Source organism: Argopecten irradians, chromosome 13 (assembly GCF_041381155.1).
Source record: "Argopecten irradians isolate NY chromosome 13, Ai_NY, whole genome shotgun sequence".
NCBI classification, from domain to species: domain Eukaryota; kingdom Metazoa; phylum Mollusca; class Bivalvia; order Pectinida; family Pectinidae; genus Argopecten; species Argopecten irradians.
This window is the reverse complement of record NC_091146.1, coordinates 11,649,874-11,659,745: the sequence shown is the minus strand read 5'-3', so window position 1 is coordinate 11,659,745 and position 9,872 is coordinate 11,649,874. Positions and strand designations below refer to the sequence as shown.

The following is a 9,872-nucleotide window of genomic DNA, read 5'->3' as shown; positions in this document are numbered from 1 at the left end:
ACTGAAACTACCTGTTGTAACCTTTTGAAATTTGGCTTAGTGACCAATTCTTGTCCTCCCCATAGATGGGAGGTGAGTATTGGCCAGATTTACGTTTGGGGTGTGTCTTTGGTCGCTAGAACAGATATCATACAGTAAACTGAATTTACAGTAAGTATGAAGTAGTATCTGTGCTATGAATACCTTTATAATATAGAATTTATAACGTGATTTTACTTTACGATTTACTGTTACTAAACTTACGTTTTACAACAGCCGTGGTTCGTGGCTAATTCTAGTTTTAACTGACACATTTTTGTATTCCCGGCTTGTATTAGGGATGTACAGTCATCTCGGATATAGTCGTCAGTGAAGGGTACAGATCGGACGAGATTATTCTCGTGCCATTCCTGTTGTGCTATGTCACGGAAAAACCCGGGAAATCTCTCTAACAGACTGAAATAGCAGAAACAATATTCTTAATGTACCGTACAAAATTAGCAGGGTCTAGGGGGGGGTGGTAAACGTAATGGGCTTAAAAAATCGCGAAAATTAAACCACTCACGAAGGGAGTAGGAGCATTTTAGTCTTTGTATAATATTTAACCTAAAGTCCACTGAGGTACAACGTTACTTGCATCACAGATATATTTTATAGGCAACCTTCTAAGAGGGGGGGGGCACCGGCATGGTACTTAATAGTTAAATCATTATTCAATTCTAAAAGTAATAAGGTCTTAAAGTTTTTGTTCTTTGTAGTATTACATCTTATAAAACCTTAAAGACAGACATAATTAAGTGAGTTTTTGAATACATCAGTAACGTTTTTGTAACGTTTAAAATTTGTTGCAATTTACGTTTTATATGTTATGGTCCTACATGTCTTTAAACTTATAGTAGGGCAATATGTCATTTGTGCACCTGTAAATACCGAGCGTATGTGCGAAGTACCATTTACCGTCTCTGTGTCTACAACTTCCTATTTTTGGACGTCAATATTTTTACTGTATTAGCACAAATAAACCCAAATGTGTGTCTAATCGAACGGTTAAAATGAAAATTCCCCGCTAGTCGTTTAGTAGGATTATTGAAACAAAATATTCTTTATAAATCATACCTAAGTCATGATTGACATAGTAAACGAACCCGTGCGTGGTAAATTGAAGTTGCCTGTTTCCGCCAGTAGGCCAACAGTAGTATATTGACAACGCAACATCCCCAACACATGATAAAATAAACCGTAAACAGTACTCGCATTCCTCTTCAATGTTCATCATTTCGTTCTGCCTGGTATACATCATGGTTACGAGGGATAGAATCGGCACGGATAAGACAAAATGAGTGGCCATCTGCAATAGTTCAGAAAAAAAAACGAAAATTTACACGAATTTCAGATAAGTCCTTTAAAAAGTTTGAATTCATAATTGTAAACGATTCATGGTTTATGTTAATGTAATCATTCTTCTGAACTCTGGATTACTAGTCTGACGCCAAACCTATCGTGCTAAAGAGAAGTGTTATTTAGCCGAGCGGTATATTGCAGCTAGTTTTAACCAAGGTTAGTTACAAATGTACATACTCCCCCTCTAGGAATGAACTAATCCTCAAATTCCCAGGGGTCACAACGATTTATTCGCAGGTACAGTTGAGTATAATTCCCGAGTCCCAACATGGGCGCCAATGTAACAGGGTGTATGATTTGTAATATATTGATCACTGCCTCTAACAGGGGTTGGAGTCTGGACCTCTGGATTACTAGCCTGATCTCTCTAGCCGAGCGGTATATAGCTGCTAATATTGACCAGGTTACCTCATTATTTGACACTTAAATTCTGCTGAATATTATTTTTGTACATAAAAGCGAAAATTTCTAGAAATAATAATATGTTACTCTTATTGATAACCATGACACAAGCAAATTATTTTTGACAATAGGAGCAAATGTGCTCACATTTTATCCAAACACTTTCATTGATATTCATATGTTACCTTACGTGACCAAGTCTGAACAATAGCGATCCAAAGACTAACGCGTTATTGGGGATTTTACAAACTGTGTAAAGTAAGTAACCTGACAACCCTATCCATCAAATTGTCGACAAATAAAATGGCCCTTTCTACTCTACGCATGCCTCCTCATGGTGCAATGAAATGCATTAAAACTTGTCAGATACAAGATGTCGTTTGGAAGGAGTTGTTGGAACAAGAAATCAGACAGAGAGACGGATTCTTGTATATCTGAATAAAAACTTACCATGGCGATAAACCATCTGGTACTAGACGATTTTTGCGATGTTTCTCCCATTTTATCGTCGAATACAGAATCTGTGAAAAATAACAGTAATTGATTACGTTTTATAGAGTCGATGTCACTATTTTCTTATCCATCAGGGTATGACAATGACATAATATATTGTGAGAATCTACTACACGGATTCACAGTTTGCATCTGTTTTCCAAACTAACAATATTGGTAAAATCGAACATTAGCCAACCCGCAATTTCAAAATATAGCTGGAGAGTTGTAGATTAACTAATGTTTTTCGTTTTAATTTATAATACTCATTGTGGTGAGAAATTTTTCAAAAATTCTTTTTTTTAAATTTTAAATCTGACAATTTTGTTCAACAAGAACATTCATGAATAAAATGAATAACCATTTTACTAAAGTGTTTATATAAAAGCATATGTTAGCGTTTTTCGTGCTAGAAAAGCTAGGCTAAAATATGATTTTGTTAATTGTATTAACTTTATGTCGTTTTTATTACCATTTATATAATTGCATTAACCTGCTCAAGGTCGCTTTGGCGCTAAAAATTTGATGGTGTTACATCTACAGTGTGGTAATGATGTACCACCAATACTTATGAAAACGTATGTTTGCATTGATAACAACTTACCTTTGTAACAGCGTACGTCTTTACCTGTGTGTGCGCTTTCTTCCAAACACAGATCTCCGTCTGTAGTCGGTGCAAACCTGCACAATTTAAATACTCTGTGGAACAAAACAAACAAAAAATGGCCTTTACTAGTATTTTAGATTTAAAAAGTTGTTTTGGTACAATAACACGTTTTATGATACGATGAATGCGGATGTCCTGGTAGAAATATGTTAGACTGCGAGTATCACATTTAGGATGTGTACATGGTTCAGTGAACACGCATTATATTACTATTTAAAGCGCTGTACACCTTTACACATAATACCCCGGTAGTATCCCATGCTATACAACATTATACAACATTGCTATACAAAAAGTCGGTTTGCTTGTAAACGAACTGTTATAGAACCGTAGTTATTTCAATTTAAAACATGATTATCTTATATCAAATACTAATTTTTACCAATAACTAACCAGGAACGTATGTAGTGTACTTTATCAAAAACCAATATCTTTAAAGAAGTCACAACACCTAGAAAAGTGTAAGCATAAAGCTACGAAGTATGCAAATATAAGTGAGGTTCTGCTTGGTTGATGTTGTGATAACACTTTGTCTATACGGTACTATAGCACAGAGACATTGCGTGCAGTGCAGTGACCTGTTTAACGTCAGAATCCTTCTCAGTTTAGGTATGTACCTTTCAAGACCTTGAAGCAGCCGATATGATAAATTCCATAAATTGTTTTTGTCGTAACGATTCATTTTTACTATTGAATACATAGGCGTTGACGCACGCTTCGAATTTCTTAACTACCACTTATCTTCCGGATTCATCGACCAATCGTAGGGGTTCTTTGACAGAAAAGGACCGTTCACTAATGTATATACCCGGAAGTGATGGCATGGTGCAGTATGTCCCATATATCTGTTATAGCCTAGTGGACAGGGAATGGACTATAGAGCGTCCGCCCAACCAGGCCATAATGGGTTATATCACTCTCACATATGTAAAACACTTGTCTTTTTATTCCTTACATGAGGATATAATATTGATTGAGACCCTACGTCACGTTAATTTTCCAGCGAAACCTAGAATACCTTCAATGATTGCATCCGTATAATAAACGTAAAATCAAGCTAAAAGGTATATAACAGAATGATATGAATAATTTGACATTTGATAGAATTCCAGATGATTCAGTTTCAGAAGCATGTTTGTCATATTGATTCAAAGCACGTGTTAGGTAACTTTATAACTACAGTTAATCCATACCCCTAGAATTGTAGTTATTTTATCAGGAGCTGAATTGGCATGAAAAATAAAAATGCTCGCGGACACATATATATATTCGTCAACATTAAAAAATGCTCGGAATTAAGTTGGTATGATTTTTCAACTCACTTCAAGAAGAAAAAGACATTACCAAATGAATTGTTTCTTAGATCAAAAGTTGTCGGTTATTTTCTGTAGTTTTACAACATGTAAACAGTATCCCGAAAGCTCAACAAATAAGGGAGATATTGCGATTTTTTTCAACACCGACACGAAAATGCGTAGTAGGGAGTTAAGGGGTTATGCAGATAGAACAGGACATATTGCCACAGTGACGACATAATCTGCTTAAGGATGTATTCTGCTGAGGGGTCAACAATTTCTTGTAAATGCATTTTTTTTTCTTATGACTCTTTTTGAAAGAGGGGTTATTGACAAACAAAAAAATGCAATAAAAACATATGTTGGTGTGTTTTTTTCTCTCTGTACCTTCTTGAAAATGCCTACTTATTTAAAAAAAAATTCATGAATTTTCCATGAAAATTTCAATTATGAACAATAACTATTAAAATAAAAAAAAATATAAGTATCAGGTTAATTTTCTTCTTTTTCAAATTGATTCATGACTATGTCATTGACAGAGTTTGAGCAAAAAAAGTTTCATGTTTGTCTTTCTTCTAGTGTTACAAGTGCACTGACTCTATATTTTTCTCCTAATGACGGTTGAAAGAACTCGACCGACATTGTTTACATTTCCGGTCATTGCGCCGATATACGATATGTCGTAAAATGATACTATTCTTCACTAAAACTAACAATAAACACTTGTGACTTGATGGAAACATCATATTTAGTTTATTCTTTAACAGTTAACACCTGAATAACCAAAAATATTTTGAAAACAGTTTACGTCATAGTGATGTTGCTAAAGAGTTACGTCCCTTTACACGGATCATTTCACGTCAAAATCCTCACCAGAAAACAACCTTAACGTTAATTGTTAAACCTTACCACATAATTAATAGTATATTATCAGTAGCGTGTTCTGGAACCCCGAACTTCAAAATGTCTTTACAAATATCAGCATTTAAGATAATTGTATTTGAAAAAAAACAGTATTTATTCATCAGACTTTCACGGCTGACAAAACAAACTAATATATGACATAAATCAATACTGTTTTCTTAAACATATTTTTATATATTTTCAGATATTGCTACGAATATAAATTACCAAAATGCAAATTCATAATAAACGCTAAATTATTCAAGACGCTATTTGTATATATGCATCTTTATCGACCTTTGCACGCAACCAATAGCAGATATTTATATAGTATACTATCTATGTCTGCCAATAGAAAGTGGTTTACATAGCCCTCTCTTATACTCTGTAGTGGCTTTATTTTGTTGTGGTTTGGTCTCCTTTTCTTACTGAAAATCGTATATGAATGTCTTCTTATTATTCATAATAATGAAACGATATTCAGCAAAATTTGCAGCAAGAAAATCACCAACAATTTTACTTTGACATGATAATTTGCTTTAAAAAATAACGTGTTTCTCACTAACTCCCGTTCCAACTAATAGAGCATGGTGGATTTTATGGACCTGCAATTAACAAAGGTTTGAAAATGATCGGCCTGAAGCATCTGTCATTATAGAAATTCGGTTTGTTAGGCAGACGACAGCTGTCTGAAGTAATCAGCCCTTGGTATGAATACATGATAGAGTCTTCATATAGTATGCAACGAAACTCTTTGAAGTAGTGTTATCCTAAAGCATAAAACTTACTAACTTTAGAAAACCTAATATATTGTATATTTTATATTTATCCTTACCACGTTTTGGGTAAGGTGAACTATGTAGTTCAACATGTAATTAAGTAAATCTGAAGCCAATTAATATTCAAAATACAGTGTTCTTGAATCAGACATTTTTGGACAACTTGCGGTTTGTGACTTTAGTGAAGAGCTACTAGGTTGTTCGTATAGATTATCTTTATATTTCTACAGTGGTCAAATATACCAAAATACTGTCATCAAATAATGTCTTTCTAAAACAATTCTCATCAATGAAAATAGTTCCTGAGTCTGTTTCCTATTTTTAAAGATCGGCATTTATGTCATTTAAAATATAGTGCATAGCACAACTAAGAATGAAAGTAGTAGATAGAGAAGTTTTTGTTCAGTTTTACGCTCACCTGGCCCAAAGGGCCGGTGAGCTTATGTCATGGCGCGGCGTCCGTCATCCGTCGTCCGTCCGTCCGTCCGTCAACATTTCCTTTAAAGCGCTACTAGTCATAGAGTTCCGCATGGATTCTAACCAAATTTGGCCAGAAACATCCTTGTGGGAAGGAAATCAGTGTTTGTTTAAATTTTGGCTATTATCCCCTGAGGGCAGGAGGGGCAGGGCGGGGCCCAATAGGGGAAATAGAAGTAAATCCTTTTAATCGCTACTACTCATAGAGTTCTGCATGGATTCTAATCAAATTTGGCCATATACATCGTTGGGTGAAGGGGAATAGAGTTTGTGTATATTTTGGCTCTGATCCCCCAGAGGTAGGAGAGGCGGAGCCCTATAGGGGAAACAGGGGTAAATCTTTAAAATGCTACTAGTCATAAAGTTCTGCATGGATTCTAAGGAAATTTGGCCAGAAACACCGTGGGGGGAAGGGGAACAGAGTTTGTATAAATGTTGGCTCTGACCCCCTGGGGCAGGAGGGGCGGTGCCCTATAGGAGAAATAGAGGTAAATCCTTTAAATCGCTACTAGTCATGGAGTTCCGCATGGATTCTAACCAATTTTAGCCAGAAACACCATTGGGGAAAGGGAAATAGAGTTTGTATAAATTTTGCCTCTGTCCCCTGGGGGCAAGAGGGGCGGAGCCCAATATGGGAAATAGAGGTAAATCCTTTAAATCGCTACTAGTCATAGAGTTCTGCATGGATTCTAAGGAAATTTGACCAGAAAGATCGTTGGGGGAAGGGGAACAGAGTTTGTATAAATTTTGTCTCTTAGCCCCTGGGTTAGGAGGTGCGAGGCCTATAAGGGAAATAGAGGAAAATTCCTTTAAATCACTACTAGTCATAGTGTTCTGCATGGATTCTGAGGAACTTTGGCCAGAAACATCGTTGGGGGAAGAGAAATAGTGTTTGTATAAATTTTGGCTCTCACCCCCTGGAGGAAAAAGAGTATGATCCAACAGGGTATTCCGAGGTAAATTTTTAAATTTACTAAGAAATGAAACAATGATGCCGCATTCAGAACATTACAAACCAGATGAGCGATATAGTCCCCCTCGGCCTCTTGTTCTTAATATTGTGATTTATCCTGCAACCAGGATATTAATATATATAGATCAAATGATTAACGTCGAATACACCTATATCAAGACTCGCCACTTTTTTCACCCTTACAAATAAAGATACTGTTTATTTGTTATGATACTGGCCATGTATTTTCTATTTTAACAAGACCATTAACAATGTTCTTAAAACCTTAACAGGTTTTTGACAACATTATGATTTGTTGCAAAGCTATTACACTATACAATCTGCCAAAAAGTAAGAAAAAGAGACAAACACAAAACTTAAGTTACAAATAATGTATGCACCAGGAAGTGTGTGTGTTTAGTTTTAGCTAATTATTTTATTACTTATAACTAAGTTTTGTAGGATGTTTACCTTTACTAAACCAAACCTCACATATTGATCACAGTCAACAATTCCACGGATGGCTGAATGAAACGTGACAATCTTAGATATGCATCAATGACCATGGTCCTATAACTATCCATAAACACCATTTCCTTGAGATAACATCAAACGTCTTATCATCAGGAGATCAGATATGATTTATGATTATAGCCAGAAGATTTTCGTCATACTAATTCGTTCTTCTTCGCCGTGAAGTCATTGATACGTGATGAAACCGTTACGTTCAATTCCAACGTGTTAAGGGAAGGGAGCATAAACAAAATACGTGAAGTGTTGCCATAACAACGCTACATAAACTGGTTACGTATAGATATTGTCTGCACTTCGTCAATGATAGTAGCAGGATGACGATATTCCAAATGTAAGCGGTGCAGCTTCAAACACAATTTCGGAAAAGAGTATGAACAACATTACATTCAAAATGATGTCTTCTCTCTGGATGGTAACTCTTCTTTGTCCAGGTATGTAAAGGTCGCACATATAATCTCTTAAAAGCAGATACACTTATTACATGTTTTTCAGTGAAATGTACCTGGTGTGTTCTCCATTTGTCCACTTTTTAGAGAACAAAGAAAAGTGTTTGTATAGGAGAACAATGGAAAACTAATTATAGTCAGTTCCATATTAATTTTTACCTGTGCTTACCTGTGTTCGTTTACCTGAGCTTCCTATAGTGTGTCAAAAGTCTTGGAAATAGAGAGATATCAATATATATACAGTACAGAACTATATATATTTTATGCATTTTGACAAACAAATGTGCATTATATTTAATATGTTACATCTTTATGAATTTCACTACTGATAAAAGAATAAAGAACAAAATTGCATCCAAGTTTTAGGAGAAGTGTCACAAGAAGAGCAAACTGTTTTTACACTCTGTTTCAATTTCAAGAATTAGTAAAAAAAAAAAAAAAAAAAACGTAATATTAAGATACTTTTGACACGTTACTGCTTATAATCTGTAAGCTACAAAATATTTCACAAGAGTAATACACACATTCCACTGTCAACAACATTATGCAAGTTGTTATTAGGAGAACCCAATCAAGACAACTATGCTTGTAATTTGTACTTATGTAGCTATATAGAGAATATGTCACAATAAACATGTAAATATACATGTATCTAATTAATTATATCATATACAGTTGTATACCATATACATTGTATATCAAACTTTACTGATGTCCCGACATTCCAATTCTACAGTAACAAGAAAGTCAATCATACATGTACTGTATATATTTGTATGTTAGACATTGAGAAAATCCAGCTATTTGTCATCAAGGATGATATTTTCGCAATGTTTTTGGAAACATCCATGACGGTCGCTGAAATATCCTTCATGAAATAATTAAGTATAAAATATTAATAAATTAAATATACTTTTTATTCAGTATGTAATATTTAGATTAATTGAGATGTCTTTTGTTTACAGTAACCTGCAAAATTGAGTAAATCTGCATAATCTGATATTACATGTATTATATATATATCAATACGCATCACTTTTATCACATAAAAAAACTCAGCATTTCTACATAAAAGAGACTTCTGAAAACTGCAAATTATTTGAGAGAATGGGAATGTTATTGAACATTATGTTATAACTGAAGAACAATGAGAAATTGTTCAAAGTTTTGCTGATTTTGATATTTCGTTAACTTATATATATAATAAACCTCCGGATTGTTCGAACATACAATTTTCGCGGTAATGTTTTAGCTAATGATAGTTCGGACGATGACTTTTTATATATTCTATTTCAGGTAGTTCGCAGAACGTAAAAGTTAGATTTTTGTTGTCAAATCGGCACAATGGGGTCCAAAAAATGACGATATATTGCAGTATATTTTAGTAAAATTGTCAAAATGGCGATTTGTAATTAAAAGAGGCATATATATACATATTCTGAGATAAAAAAAAGAGAGTATCAAATTAATACATTATATTTACTCACGGAATTACGTGGTGAAATAGGTGCAATATGTTCTTTTCTAATACCTTTATACATGTAT

The 9,872-nt window shown here is 34.4% G+C and overlaps 1 protein-coding gene across 1 annotated transcript; it reads right to left on the bottom strand.

Moving 5' to 3' along the window:
• Positions 1-224: 224 nt before the first annotated feature.
• Positions 225-3,638, bottom strand: LOC138305456 (uncharacterized). Its single transcript, XM_069245691.1, has 5 exons — positions 3,559-3,638; positions 2,879-2,973; positions 2,233-2,303; positions 1,230-1,327; positions 225-435 (listed from the first exon to the last, which is right to left on the bottom strand). Exons 1-5 carry the CDS (start codon positions 3,621-3,623, stop codon positions 240-242), a joined length of 525 nt encoding a protein of 174 aa, XP_069101792.1. The 5' UTR covers positions 3,624-3,638; the 3' UTR covers positions 225-239.
• Between the last annotated feature and the right edge of the window lie 6,234 nt (positions 3,639-9,872).